The sequence below is a fragment of the Bos indicus genome, chromosome 15 (assembly GCF_029378745.1).
Source record: "Bos indicus isolate NIAB-ARS_2022 breed Sahiwal x Tharparkar chromosome 15, NIAB-ARS_B.indTharparkar_mat_pri_1.0, whole genome shotgun sequence".
In the NCBI taxonomy this organism is placed as follows: Eukaryota; Metazoa; Chordata; class Mammalia; order Artiodactyla; family Bovidae; genus Bos; species Bos indicus.
The window spans coordinates 51,314,637-51,330,143 of NC_091774.1; the positions used below are offsets into that span (position 1 = coordinate 51,314,637).

The window sequence follows — 15,507 nt, forward strand, 5'->3', positions numbered from 1 at the left end:
TAGGTCCATACCATTTCTGTCCTTTATTGAGCCCATCTTTGCCTGAAATGTTCCCTTGGTATCTTTGATTTTCTTGAAGAGATCTGTAGTCTTTCCCATTCTGTTATTTTCCTCTATTTCTTTGCATTGATCACTGAAGAAGGCTTTCTTATCTCTCCTTGCTATTCTTCAGAACTCTGCATTCAGATGCTTATATCTTTCCTTTTCTCCTTTGCTTTTTGCATCTCTTCTTTTCACAGCTATTTGTAAGACCTCCCCAGACAGCCATTTTGCTTGTTTGCATTTCTTTTCCATGGGAATGGTCTTGATCCCTGTCTCCTGTACAATGTCATGAACCTCATTCCATAGTTCATCAGGCACTCTATCTATCAGATCTAGTCCCTTAAATCTATTTCTCACTTCCACTGTATAATCATAAGGGATTTGATTTAGGTCATACCTGAATGATCTAGTGGTTTTCCCTACTTTCTTCAATTTAAGTCTGAATTTGGCAAGAAGAAGTTCATGATCTGAGCTATAGTCAGCTCCCAGCCTTGCTTTTGCTGACTGTATAGAGCTTCTCCATCTTTGGCTGCAAAGAATATATTCCTGTATTGTAATTATTTTTTTAAGTAGGTTAAATTAAGATTTTAGTTGGAGTTTCAATATCAAACTCTTAAAAATTAATAGAATGAATATACAGAGAAGGAAACGGATATAGTAGTCCTGAAAGGCACTGTGAACCAATTCAATATAGTTGAAATTTATACAATTTTCACCCACATTTTTCACAGTAGCATACAAATTCTATTCAAGTCCCTATAGACTGTAAACTAGGAGAACCTGGAATATATCTATGGACATAAAGCAAGGTGAAAATTTTCATGGTTTAAAGGTATTGAAATCATACAAAGTCTGTTCTCTTATCACTGTGAAATTATGCTAGAAATCAATATTAAAAGATATTTGAAAATAACCCACATATTTTCAAGTGCAATGTGACATTTACCAAGAGAGATATTCGACTTAGCCATTGAAAGCCTCAATAAGTCAGACTGAAAAAAGCACCAAGGGTGATTGCAATGAAGAAAACATTTAAATGAGAAATTAGAATCAAAATAAGAAATTAATATTAAAGATACTTTAAATAAAATCCTTTGTATTTAGAAATTAAATGTCTGCTTTTAAATGATGGGTGTATCTAAGAGGTCATAACAAGGAAAATTAAAAATTATTTGTAATAGAATAAAAAGGAAAAGAGAATTTGACAGAATTTGTTCATGCAGCTGAAGCTGCTCAGTGCAATTAAATACAATATGCGCCTAGAATAAGGTATGAAAACAAATAATGGACAGTATCATAAAATTTTGTGAAATTTGAACAAAATCTGTACTTCAGTTAATAATACTGTATCATTTGTTAATTTCCTGTTTTTTTAACAGCAAAGTATTTCTTTATATTCTCAAAATTAGAATTTTCAAGCCTTATGCAAGTTTTTTTTAATCACTAAGATAATAAATTTTCGAATGTTAACAGTAAAGCTAGATGTCAAAATACATGGACCTATAAAGCTTTGAAAGAATATAAATTAGAAATCTAACATTCTATACACACTAAGTCAAACAAGTGGGATCAAAATGTCATAAGTTTTTTTACCTAGGCAAAATTCATAAATTTTCTAAACTATATATATTATACATGCTATATATATGGATATATGTATGTATGTAAAAGCTTTCCTACTACCCTTGATAAAGGCTTGAGAAAGAACAACAACATCAAAAAGAGACAGAGAAATTGAAAAACAAACTAAATGAAATGGGAGCACTGAATATGAAATAGAAAAAGTGAAACAAACTAGATAAAAGTAAAAGATCATCATATAGTCCACTTGTTTTTAAACATGCTTGGTTATTAGAAACACATCTGGTGTTTTGTAGAAGAGCAGCAGTACCTAGACATTTGTATTTTTCAAAATATTTCAAGATAATCCTGATATGCATCTGGACTTTAAAAAGTGATTACAAGTTTTTCTATTAAATGGTAGTTTTAGTGAAATAGAATTGTATTATTTTCTGTTGACCAATTATGATACAATGATATTAAGTGAATAATAGTTGCATAATCACAATAGTAAAGATGTTTATCAGTTTTCACAATCAATAGCTGTTGGGGGCTGGCGTGAGGCACTCCGCCCATGGCAAAGGTCATGAGGAAGGAGGTTCGACACACGCAAAGGCGGGATCGAGCCTCAGGAGTCCCCCTGGAAATTCTCAAGCATCTACCCCCATAACCAGAGCCTGCCTACTTTGCTACTTTGTGCTCTCACCTACACCTCTGACTTTAAGAGGGGCTGTCCCCCACCACCTCTTTTGGAGAAGAAGTTAAGTTAGAGCTCCAATTAATAATAATTCCTGGGTGTGATAGGAATGTTTCAACTACAAACTCCTCTGAAGGTTCTCTAGCCTGCCTGACAGGCTTGTCTGGCCACATGTGATTGCTCACAGCCTCCCAACTGTGAGAGGCATGAGATGCTTTAAACCTTCTAAAAACAGGTTCTTTAGAGAAGTTAGAAAATTATTAGTATAAGTATAGTGGGCTGATTAGAAATTGTATTGGTGAAGGGTTTTTCATTTGTTGAGCCAATGTTTACTGCTAAGTCTCCACATCCCCTGCCCTTATACACATTAATGAATATATAGAAGAAATAAGTATTAACCTTTGATATAAATCACGTTAGACCTTAGGCCAAGTAAATTCTTTCCTTAACTAAAACCCACTACACCCTCACCCTATAGGAATGTAACTTTATTTGAGTGACGTCTGTTTTAAGAATAATCACCCCTGGAGAAATAAGTGTTGACTAACCGCTGTCACAAGGAGAAGGTCGTAAATTGTCAGCAGGCCCCCCTGGCCAGAAGATGATGTAACACCCCTAAGACCTCTGTATACATTTGTGTGAAGCACCTGACTTTAATAAAAGTCAGGACTGCTGTCCCCGTGTGACTTTTGTATAACATCTCAGTGTATAAAAACAGACTCTGGAAAATAAAGAATTGGGATCAGTTTCTCGAAATACTGGTCTCCCCATGTCGCTCTCTCTCTCACTCTGGCTGAGTCTCCATCTGGAGTGCGGAACCTGCCATACTTACTAATTATGCCTGGGCTTCTAAGATCCAACCGGAGAGGCCTCAGTGTCTCCTCTCCTTCGGGAGAATGGAAGGACGCCTGCAGCCTACATAAGTGGTGCAAGCTTCTTGTCTTGAAGTTGTATTGGTCTCCCGCGTAAACCAAGCTACTCAGCCTCTTTTGTCCACTGAATTTTCCTACTGAGCTATCCTCATTCTATTACTCTTTACATCTCTAATTAATGTCTAATTGAAGCTATTGTATCCTGATCCTCGCCGAAGCCGTCTCCCCTTCGAATACCCTGGATCAGCCGGGGCTGGACCCCGGCAAATAGCCAGACAAAAACAAAAAAATAGAAGATAATTACAATTGCAAGCCATAATGGAAACATGATTAATCTAACAGTATAAAATAATTACATAAGGTTTGGGGGGTGAAATAGAGTGATGTGGTATGAGGAAGTGCATACTTGCACATGTTTTCATCTGACCAGCCAATACACCTTTTGGTTGGTGCATTTAATCCATTTACAATTATGGTGATTATCAATCTGTATAATCCCACTAACATTTTCTTAACTGCTTTGGGTTTATTTTGTGTAGGTCTTTTCTTTCTCTTGTGTTTCCTGCCTAGAGAAGTTCCTTTAGTACTTGTTGTAAAGCTGGTTGGGTGGTGCTGAATTCTCTTAACATTTGCTTGTCTGGAAAGATTTTAATTTCTCCACCAAACCTAAATGCAAGTCTTGCCGGGTAGAGTATTCTTGGTTGTAGTTCTTCCCTTTCTTCACTTTAAATATATCATGCCATTTTCTTCTGGCTTGTAGAGTTTCTGTTGCAAATCATATTTACTTTTCATCCTATAATAAATGAAATGGTTTATAATTTTGCTTTAAACTATTTGCTACTAGTATTTAAAAATATAGTTTGTTTTTTAAACTTTTATCCTAAAACCTTGCTAAATCTGTTTCAGTGTTGTATGAATTGTTAGCATTTTCTATATACTCAATCATTTCATCTGTTAATAATCTATTAACAAATAGTGGCTTATTAATAGTGAGCACCACTGAAGTGATGTTTTTGAACTGTGGTGTTGGAAAAGACTCTTGAGAGTCCCTTGGACTGCAGGGAGATCCAACCAGTCCATCCTAAAAGACATTAATCCTTAATATTCATTGGAAAGACTGATGCTGAAGCTAAAACTCCAATACTTTGGCCACCTGACACGAAGAACTGACTCATTTGAAAAGACCCCGATGCTGGGAAAGATTGGAGGCAGGAGGAGAAGGGGATGACAGAGGATGAGATGTTTGGATGGCATCACCGACTCAATGGACATGAGTTCGAGTAAACTCTGGGAGTTGGTGATGGACAGGGAGGCCTGGCATGCTACAGTCATTGGGGTAGCAAAGAGTTGGACATGACTGAGCGACTGAACTGAAAAAGTTGTTTAATTGTCCCTTTCCAACCCGAATATGTTTTGTTTATTTCATTTTTAAAAGTGGATTTTCCATTCACTCAGTGAACGACACCTTGATTGCTTCCAGGTTTTGGCAGTTATAACTAAAGCTGCTATAAATGACCATGAACCAGTTTTTTGTGGATATACGTTTTTAGTTCATGTGGGCAAATATAAAGATGTGCAACTGCTGGACTATATAGTAAGAGTATGTTTAGTTTTGTAAGAAGCTGCTTGTCTTCCTAAGTGGCTGTACCATTTTGAATTCCCACCAGCAATGAATGAGAATTCCTGTTACTATACATCCATGCTGGAATTTGCTGCTGTCAACATTTTGGATTTTCTCCATCTCATTAGGTGTGCAATGGCATCTCATTGCTGTTTTAATTTGCAGTTCTGCATTGATTATGATATCATTTTATCCCAAAAGAAAGTGAAAGTGAAGTCACTCAGTCGTGTCTGACTCTTTGTGACCCCATGGACTGTAGCCTACAATGCTTCTCCGTCCATGGGATTTTCCAGGCACGAGTACTGGAGTGGGTTGCCATTTCCTTCTCCAGAGGATCTTCCCAACCCAGGGATCAAACCTGGCTCTCCTGCATTTTAGGCAGATGCTTTACCATCTGAGCCACCCAAATCCAACGTCATCTGGATTTTCTCTTCTGTTGTCCTTTAAGAGTTTTAGAATTTTGCATTTTCTATATAGTTTTTATATAGAAAATCCTAAAGGCTTCACTAAAAAACTATTAGAACTTATCAATGAATTTAGTAAAGTTGAAGGATACAAAGCCAACTTAAAAAAGACAGTTGCATTTTTATACACTAACAATGAACTATTTGAAAAAGAAATAAAACAATCATGCTTGCAATAGAAAAACAGTAAAATACTTAGGAATAGATCTCTCCAAGGATGTGAACATTTCTACACTGAAAACTCCAAAACTGTGGTAAAATAAGTTGAAGGAGACAAACAAACGGAAAGCTTGTTCATGGACCAGAAGAACTGATATAGTTAAAATGTCCATACTACATAATGCCATCCACAGTTTCTTTTCAATGCATTAAAATATTCCAGTCACATTTTCCATGGAAACAGAAAAAGGCCCTAGAATTTGTATAAAACAAATAAAAAACAAAAGACACAACATCGTGAAACAGTTATTAACCAATTTAAAAAATAAGTTTAAAGAAAGATAATATCAGGAAAAAAAGGATGCTGACTATCCATAGCAATCCTGAGGGGGGAAAAAGACAAATAATTGTGGCAAGTCAATTCAATGGAGGAAACAATAGCCCCTTTTCATGAACCGTGCTGGGAAAACTAGATAGCCACAGACAAAAGAAAAGAAAACCCTACTTTTCACTATATATAAAAGTTTGGTCAAAATGGATCAAAAACATAAATATAAGAGTTAAACCTATAAAAATCTTACAAGAAAGCAGTTATAAATCTGTTATTGAGTCCTAGCGCACTCTACTTGCTGCATGACAAGCCAGTAAATCTAAGAAATTTGTTGAGGCAAGGAATAACAACTTTATTCAGAAAGCCACAAGACTGAGAAAATGGCAGACTAATATCTCAAAATAATCATTTTATTTGGGGTCTGGATGCCAGGTTCTTTTATAAAACAGAGCAGGGGAGGAGCTGAGGAAATAAAGAAAAAAGGCCATTTTCCTTGCAACTGTCTCCTGGAATGGTCAGCCCCCAGGAAGGGATGGTGTTCAGGCAGAGGGGCACGGTTCCTTGAGGCAGGTCATTATGTGTAGACAGTATCCTTTTAGTAAACAAAAGCAATGGGAAGAAAAGTAAAAAGATTAGGCATGATACCAGAGTACAAACAACACAACATAAAATAAGGTAAATTCAACCTTATTAAAAGTGAAAACTTTTCTACTTAAAAGCACATTATCAAGAAAGTGAAGAGACAGTCCCTTGAGTAGGAGAAAATATTTTCAAATTACCTATCTGCTAAAGGTCTAGTATCTAGAATACATTAATAACCATTATGATTCAACAACTAAAACAAATAGCTCAGTTAAAAACTATATGATTACATTTGTGGGGCATTTTGGAAAAGGCAAACTGCTGGATCATAGAAAAAGCAAGAGAGTTCCAGAAAAACATCTATTTCTGCTTTCCCAAAGCCATTGACTACGTGGATCACAATAAACTGTGGAAAATTCTGAAAGAGATGGGAATACCAGACCACCTGATCTGCCTCTTGAGAAACCTATATGCAGGTCAGGAAGCAATAGTTAGAACTGGACATGGAACAACAGATTGGTTCCAAATAGGAAACGGAGTACGTCGAGGCTGTATATTGTCACCCTGCTTATTTAACTTCTATGCAAAGTACATCATGAGAAACGCTGGACTGGAAGAAACACAAGCTGGAATCAAGATTTCTGGGAGAAATATCAATAACCTCAGATATGCAGATGACACCACCCTTATGGCAGAAAGTGAAGAGGAACTAAAGAGCCTCTTGATGAAAGTGAAAGAGGAGAGTGAAAAAGGTGGCTTAAAGCTCAACATTCAGCAAACTAAGATCATGGCATCTGGTCCCATCACTTCATGGGAAATAGATGGGGAAACAGTGGAAACACTGTCAGACTTTATCTTTTGGGGCTCCAAAATCACTGCGGATGGTGATTGCAGCCATGAAATTAAAAGACGCTTACTCCTTGGAAGAAAAGTTATGACCAACCTAGATAGCATTTTCAAAAGCAGAGACACTTTGCCAACAAAGGTCCATCTAGTCACGGCTATGGTTTTTCCAGTAGTCATGTATGGATGTGAGAGTTGTGCTGTGAAGAAAGCTGAGCACCGAAGAAATGATTCTTTTGAACTGTGGTGTTGGAGAAGACTCTTGAGAGTCCCTTGGATTGCAAGGAGATCCAACAAGTCCATTCTGAAGGAGATCAGCCCTGGGATTTCTTTGGAAGGAATGATGCTAAAGCTGAAACTCCAGTACTTTGGCCACCTCATTCGAAGAGTTGACTCATTGGAAAAGACTCTGATGCTGGGAGGGATTGGGTGCAGGAGGAGAAGGGGACGACAGAGGATGAGATGGCTGGATGGCAGTACTGACTCGATGGATGTGAGTCTGAGTGAACTCCGGGAGTTGGTGATGGACAGGGAGGCCTGGTGTGCTGTGATTCATGGGGTCGCAAAGAGTCAGACACGACTGAGCGACTGAACTGAACTGAAGCATAGAAAACAGATAAAAGGCTCCCAGGGTTAGTGGAAATAGTTGACTAGGAAGGGGAACCTGGGTGTGTTTTGGTAGGATGATGGAACTGAGTATCTTAACTGCTAAGTCACTTCAGTTGTGTGCAACTCTTTGTGATCCTATGGGCCATAGCCCACCAGGCTCCTCGGTCCATGGGATTCTCCAGGCAAGAATACTGTAGTAGGCTGCTGTGCCCTCCTCCAGGAGATCTTCCCGTCCCAAGAATCAAACCTGGTCTCTTACGTCTTCTGCATTGGCAGGCAGGTTCTTGACCACTAGCACCACCTGGGAAGCCCCTCACACAGCTGAGGTGCATATCAAGGGAATGATTTCAGTAAGCCCAGACTTTTGTGTCTTCCCTTACATAGAAAAGAACTAAATTCCTTATCTCGAGGTACCCGTTTTGTTTTGTTTTGTTTTTTTAATCAACAGTAATCTTTGAGGTTCCTGACTACCTACCCTTAGTTGCAAAACTTCTATATACCCTGGCTCCTCCACTCGCTTCCTTGGAGGAGTTTCTCAGAACTATCTGAAAACCTGCCTCTTGGGTTGCAGTTCTCATTTTGCCTCAAATAAAGCTTAACTCCAAACATTGTACAAATATTTTTCAACATTTAAAGCCAATAAATATATAATTTAGTTGAAAATGGTATCTTACCTTTGTATATTGCTATTGGGTTTTATTCAATTTTTGGAAATGATGGATTATCTTACAATTTATAAGATGTATATTTAAAATTTTTTGTGCATAAAAAACATATTCAACCTGACTGCGTTCTAGTTGCTCATATATGCAGTAAAAATTTTCAGAATCTGTTTTTACAGTGTACATTAAGGACACAAAATATAGCAGATGTTTATTAATGCTTAATTTCATAACAATTTTATTTATACTGTCAGTTACACAGATGTAAATATTCAAAAAGAATCCACTAGTTTACTAGAACACAGTATGCCATGTAGCAGTATATTATACAAAGATTCATATAAACCTTAACATTCAACATTTAAAACATTCAAAACTTCTTTGGGCTCCAAAATCACTGCAGATGGTGACTGCAGCCATGAAATTAAAAGATGCTTGCTCTTTGGAAGAAAAGTTATGACCAACCTAGACAGCATATTAAAAAGTAGAAACATTACTTTGTCAACAAAGGTCTGTCTCGTCAAAGCTATGGTTTTTCCACTAGTCATGTATGGATGTGAGAGTTGGACTATAAAGAAAACTGAGCACGAAAGAAGTGGTGCTTTTGAACTATGATGTTCGAGAAGACTCTTGAGAGTCCCTTGGACTGCAAGGAGATCCAACCAGTCCATCCTAAAGGAAATCAATCCTGAATATTCACTGGAAGGGCTGATGCTGAAGCTGAAACTCCAATACTTTGGCCACCTGATGTGAAGATCTGACTCCTTGGAAAAGATCCTAATGCTGGGAAAGATAGAAGGCAGGATGAGACAGGGACAAAGGAGGATGAGATGGTTGGATGGCATCACTGAATCAATGGACATGAGTTTGAACAAGCTCTGGAGTTAGTGATGGACAGGGAGGCCTGGTGTGCTGCAGTCCATGGGGTTACAGAGCCAGATATGACTGAGAAAATGAACTGAACTAACATTTATATAATGTCCTTGATGTCAAAGTAACACACTTGCTATATGACATTGAATAAAAAAGTAAGGCATAGAGTATTCACAAAAATCATATGTGAAAATATGCTTAAATGATGAAATATTCTGTAGTTATTAACTATTTTGTTTAGTGGGTATAATTGGTGATCACAGACAGAGTGCCTGATGAACTATGGATGGAGGTTCATGACATTGTACAGGAGACAGGTATCAAGACCATCCCCAAGAAAAAGAGATGCAAACAAGCAAAATGGCTGTCTGAGGAGGCCTTACAAATAGCTGTGAAAAGAAGGGAAGTGAAAAGCAAAGGAGAAAAGGAAAGATATACCCATTTAAATGCAGAGTTCCAAAGAGTAGCAAGGAGAGATAAGAAAGCCTTCCTCAGTGATCAGTACAAAGAAATAGAGGGAAAAAATAGAATGGGAAAGACTAGAGATCTCTTCAAGAAAATTAGAGATACCAAGGGAACATTTCATGCAAAGATGGGCTCAATAAAGGAAAAAATGATAGGGACTAACAAAAGCAGAAGACATTAAGAAGAGGTGGCAAGAATACACAGAAGAACTGTACAAAAAAGATCTTCACGACCAAGATAATCACAATGGTGTGATCACTCACCTAGAGCCAGACATCCTGAAATGTGAAGTCAAGTGGGCCTTAGGAAGCATCAGTACAAACAGAGCTAGTGGAGGTGATGGAATTCCAGTGGAGCGATTTCAAATCCTGGAAGATGATGCTGTGAAAGTGCTGCATTCAATATGCCAGCAAATTTGGAAAACTCAGCAGTGGCCACAGGACTGGAAAATGTCCGTTTTCATTCCAATCCCAAAGAAAGGCCATGCCAAAGAATGCTCAAACTACCGCACAATTGTACTCATCTCACACTCTAGTAAAGTAATGCTCAAAATTCTTCAAGCCAGGCTTCAGCAATATGTGAACTGTGAACTTCTAGATGTTCAAGCTTGTATTAGACAAGGCAGAGGAACCAGAGATCAAATTGCCAACATCTGCTGGATCATGGAAAAAGCAAGAGAGTTCCAGAAAAACATCTATTTCTGCTTTATTGACTATGCCAAAGCCGTTGATTGTGTGGATCACAATAACCTGTGGGAAATTTTGAAAAACATGGGAATACCAGACCAACTGACCCGCCTCTTAAAAAACCTGTATGCAGGTCAGGAAGCAACAGTTAGAACTGGACATGGATCAACAGACTGGTTTGAAATAAGAAAAGGAGTACATCAAGGCTGTATATTGTCACCCTGCTTATTTAATTTCTATGCAGAGCGCATCATGAGAAATGCTGAGCTGGAAGAAGCACAAGCTGGAATCAAGATTGCCAGGAGAAATATCAATAACCTCAGATCTGCAGATGACACCACCCTTATGGCAAAACGTGAAGAGGAACTAAAAAGCCTCTTGATGGAAGTGAAAGTGGAGAGTGAAAAAGGTGGCTTAAAGCTCAACATTGAGAAAACGAAGATCATGGCATCTGGTTCCATCACTTCATGGGAAATAGATGGGGAAACAGTGGAAACAGTGTCAGACTTTATCTTTTTGGGCTCCAAAATCACTGCGGTTGGTGATTGCAGCCATGAAATTAAAAGATGCTTACTTCTTGGAAGGAAAGTTATGACCAACCTAGACAGCATATTGAAAAGCAGAGACATTACTTTGCCAACAAAGGTCCATCTAGTCACGGCTATGGTTTTTCCAGTAGTCATGTATGGATGTGAGAGTTGGACTGTAAGAATGGTGAGCGCCTAAAAATTGATGCTTTTGAACTGCGGTGTTGGAGAAGACTGTTGAGAGTCCTTGGACTGCAAGGAGATCCAACCAGTCCATCCTAAAGGTGATCAGTCCTGGGTGTTCATTGGAAGGACTGATGTTGAAGCTGAAACTCCAATACTTTGGCCACCTAATGCAAAGAGCTGACTCATCTGAAAAGACCCTGATGCTGGGAGGGATTGGGGGCAGGAGGAGAAGGGGATGACAGAGGATGAGATGGTTGGATGGCATCTTGATGGACATGGGTTTGAATAGACTCCAGGAGTAGGTGATGGAGAGGGAGGCCTGGCATGCTGCTGTTCATGGGGTTGCAAAGAGTCAGACACAACTGAGCAACTGAACTGAACTGAACTGAAAGTGTTCTTTGTTATTTTGTCTTTTAAAATCAGCAGACATTTTAAAAACACTGACCATAATTATTCAAATGCTAAATTAAGTAGAAACCAAATATTAAAATAATGTTAATTTTGTTTGTTTTTTAAACATTTCCAAGGCACACTAGGAAAACAGCGGGAAAAGAAAAATCAAAGGAAAAGAGTCATATTTCAACCACTTAAGGAAGCATGTGTAAACTAAAAATAATGGATAGGAAAAATGAGGAAATGTTTTAACAAGCATTACTTTCTCAGACAACTGAAAAATTTGAAATATCCTGCATGTTAATAATAGTCAAATGGCTAGGTGAATTATGGTTCTTCCATGAACTGGTTTATTTTATAACCAGCTGAAATTATGTTAAAACTATATTATAAATAATTATAAATATATGTATGTAAAATACAAATATATTTCACATAAATTATGTTTGTAGTCTATATGAAATATAGTTTTGGATATGTAAGTTCAGTTTAGTCATTCAGTCATGTCTGACTCTTTGTGAGCCCATGAACTGCAGCACACCAGGCTTCCCTGTCCATCATATCTTTTTGCTTTTTCATACTGTTCATGAGGTTCTTACAGAGAAGGCAACGGCACCCCGCTCCAGTACTCTTGCCTGGAAAATCCCATGGACTGAGGAGCCTGGTAGGCTGCGGTCCATGGGGTCGCCAAGAGTCGGAGGCGACTGAGCGACTTCCCTTTCACTTTTCACTTTCACGCACTGGAGAAGGAAATGGCAACCCACTCCAGTGTTCTTGCCTGGAGAATCCCAGGGACGGGGGAGCCTGGTGGGCTTCCGTCTATGGGGTCACACAGAGTCGGACACGACTGAAGTGACTTAGCACATGAGGTTCTCAAGGCAATAATACTGAAGTTGTTTGCCATTCCGTTCTCCACTGTTTCATCAGAACTCTCCACCATGACTTGTCCAACTTGGGTGGCCATACACGGCATGGCTCATAGTTTCATTGAGTTAGACATGTAAAAATAAGTGTAAAAATCAAAGGAAAAAAGGGGAACCACAGTGGCAAATGCAATATGTGTAACTTCTTTATGCATTTCATTATCTATGATCATTTATCTATCTCAGATGATATAATGGATACTTAGGAAGTAATATTTAGAGAATGCTGAGCCTACTCTTGATTGGAAATGAAGAGTAAATAAAAAATTACATATGAGAAATGCTTTTTGAAAAGAGTATGGCTTTTTAAAATGCTTTTTGACAAGACTACCGGTTAAATTATAGTACATCTTTGTATAAAAACAATGGAAAGATGATAAAAATGCCTACAGATGTGTAGAGTTGGTTGGGTTTTTTTTTTACAGTTGGTTTTTAAATAATTTTTTTGAGAGTTATATTTATTTGGCAGGAATTTTTAGGACTTCAAGCCTGAGGAGGCAGTGTGTCAAATAACCCTGAGAGAACTGCTCTGAGGAGACAAGGTAGGAGGAAGCCAGGTTATATAGAAGTTTTGCAACCAAGGGCAGGTGGTCTGAATGACAAAAGATTATTGTTAATTTAAAAAACCCAAATATACCAAGTTAAGGAATTTAGTGCTTGTCTATGTATGGGAAGATGCAAGAGTCTGGGCTCACTGAAATCATTCCTTTGATATGCAGCTCAGTTATCTGCAGACACTATCCTGTGTTTTCATATCCTGAGTTTTCTCAGGGCTCATTGGCTCACCATCCTTGGTGGCTGCAATTGCTAATGACTAGAGATGTACAGTTTTAGCATGGGCATATGTCTACATTACTTTGCTAAGTGAGAAAGGTACATTCTGGAATAGTAAGTGGAATATAGTCCAAATTAAAAAAAAAAATTATTTACCTGCACACAAATACACCATAGAAAATATATACCAATCTTTTGTAAGATATTAACAGTTATTATCTCCATTTGATAAGAAATAAGTAACTTTATACAGCTTTTATTTCTAATATATTGTCTGATGTGGGATGAGGGAGAATTTTCAAGAATGAGAGCTGTTTGGCTATGTGAAATATTTCTCATGTGTCATGTAGAATGAATATTGACCATTGAATTCGGCAGGGTAGAGGTCACTGTAACATGCGTGCAACATGAAGGGAAAATGATTGGTATGAGATTAAAAAAATAGAAAAGTATCGAAACCTGAATATATAGAGAGCTCTTTCAGATGTTTTTCTGTGATGGAAACAGTGAAAGAAGAAGGAGAAGGAACAGAGGAGGAGGAAAAGGAGACAAGAAAGAGGAGGAGGAGCAAGAGGAGGAAAAGAAGGGATACAGAGGAAAAGCAATGGGCAAATATATGGATGCCAGAGGTTTTTGCGTGCTAGTTTCCCTCCATCCCTCCCTCTGAAACATTCCTTTCCTTCCTCCCTTCCTTCTCTGTCCTTTCTCCCTCCCTCCTCCAAACCTGGCTTCCTCCCTCCCTTTCTTCTGATAGAACAAGTAACAGAATGAATGTGGGTAGAGGTGAGCCTGTGAAAATGAAAACTTTGTGATAGAGCAGACAAAGGGAAGAATATACACAGCCATGCCCCAAAATAGATAAGAGGAATAAGAACTGCATCATTATGTCAAGGCATGCAACAAACCAGGACAGGAAAGTATAATCTAGTGATTATCCATAATTTGTCTTTTTCCAAATACCTATCTAGAGTAAGAATGAATTAAGAAGGCGAGCTGGTTTATTTTTCAGACTCTGAGTGAGAAATGTTGAGAAAAGAGTAATTTTGCTTCCATTTCCAAAGTCATATCTTTTTTTGACACAAAACCTGAGATACCTGGTCCTGGATCTGTTTAGTTTTGATCCCATAAATGATGGGATTCAGCATAGTAGGAGCCAGAATGCAAACATTGGCCAGTAAGACATGGACATGGGGTAAGATATGACGTGCAAATCGAGGAGTGAAAGCTGAGAAGATCCCAGGTCCATAAAAGAGTATGATGACACAGACATGGGAGCCACATGTATTGAGAGTTTTGTGGCGAGCATCTCGAGAAGGGATGCGGAAGACAGCACAGAGAATAAGCATATATGATACAAATATTAGCACAACATCTAAGGTCACTGTTGACAACAGGACAAAAAATCCATACCAGAAGTTTACTCGTATGTCATCACAGGAAAATTTGGCCACGGCGATGTGCTCACAAACAGTGGTTGGAAAAATGTTACTTTTACAAAAAGTTAGCCTTTTCAGTAGAAATATTATTGGGAACATTGTACCGTAACTTCTCAAAAAGATGGTCACACCGATTTTCCCTATCAGTGTATGTGTAAGAATAGTGGTGTATCTCAGCGGGTAGCATATGGCAATGTAGCGGTCAAATGCCATCACCAGCAAGATGCCTGACTCTGAGATGAAGGTGGAATGGATGAAGAAGAGTTGAGTGATGCATCGATCCAGGGAGATCTCCCTCGCATTGAACCAGAAGATGGCCAAAGCCTGAGGGATTGTGCATGTGGAGAGGACAAGGTCTGCTCCAGACAGCATGCAGAGGAAGAGGTACATAGGTTCGTGGAGGCTGCGCTTGGTGAGGATAATGAAGATGAGCAGGCTGTTCCCAAGCAGGGCGATGACATAGGAAATGAAGAAGGGGATGGAGATCCACACATGCTGGTCCTCAAGGCCAGGGATGCCCACAAAGTAGAAGACTGTGTGGCTAACACCAGTATGGTTAAAGACAGTCATACCTGGAGCAGATGACTAGGACCTCACCCCCTGTTAACAGACACAATCAAAATTTCAGACTGTACTCAGAGCTCATGGCATCTATCTGATTCTTTTCCACAGCGAGTGAGCCAGGAACAATATAGGATGGGAAGATGAACAAGATATTATCTGTAAAATGAGGTAATAATCTCACAGAGAAAATGAATGTTTATATAGTTAAAGAAAACTATATGGTAAAGAAAGATAATAG

The 15,507-nt window shown here is 38.5% G+C and overlaps 1 protein-coding gene across 1 annotated transcript; it reads right to left on the bottom strand.

Moving 5' to 3' along the window:
• Nucleotides 1–14,330: 14,330 nt before the first annotated feature.
• LOC109569015 (olfactory receptor 52B4-like) lies at nucleotides 14,331–15,275 on the bottom strand. The gene has a single exon (XM_019974348.2). It carries the CDS (start codon nucleotides 15,273–15,275, stop codon nucleotides 14,331–14,333), a length of 945 nt encoding a protein of 314 aa, XP_019829907.2.
• Between the last annotated feature and the right edge of the window lie 232 nt (nucleotides 15,276–15,507).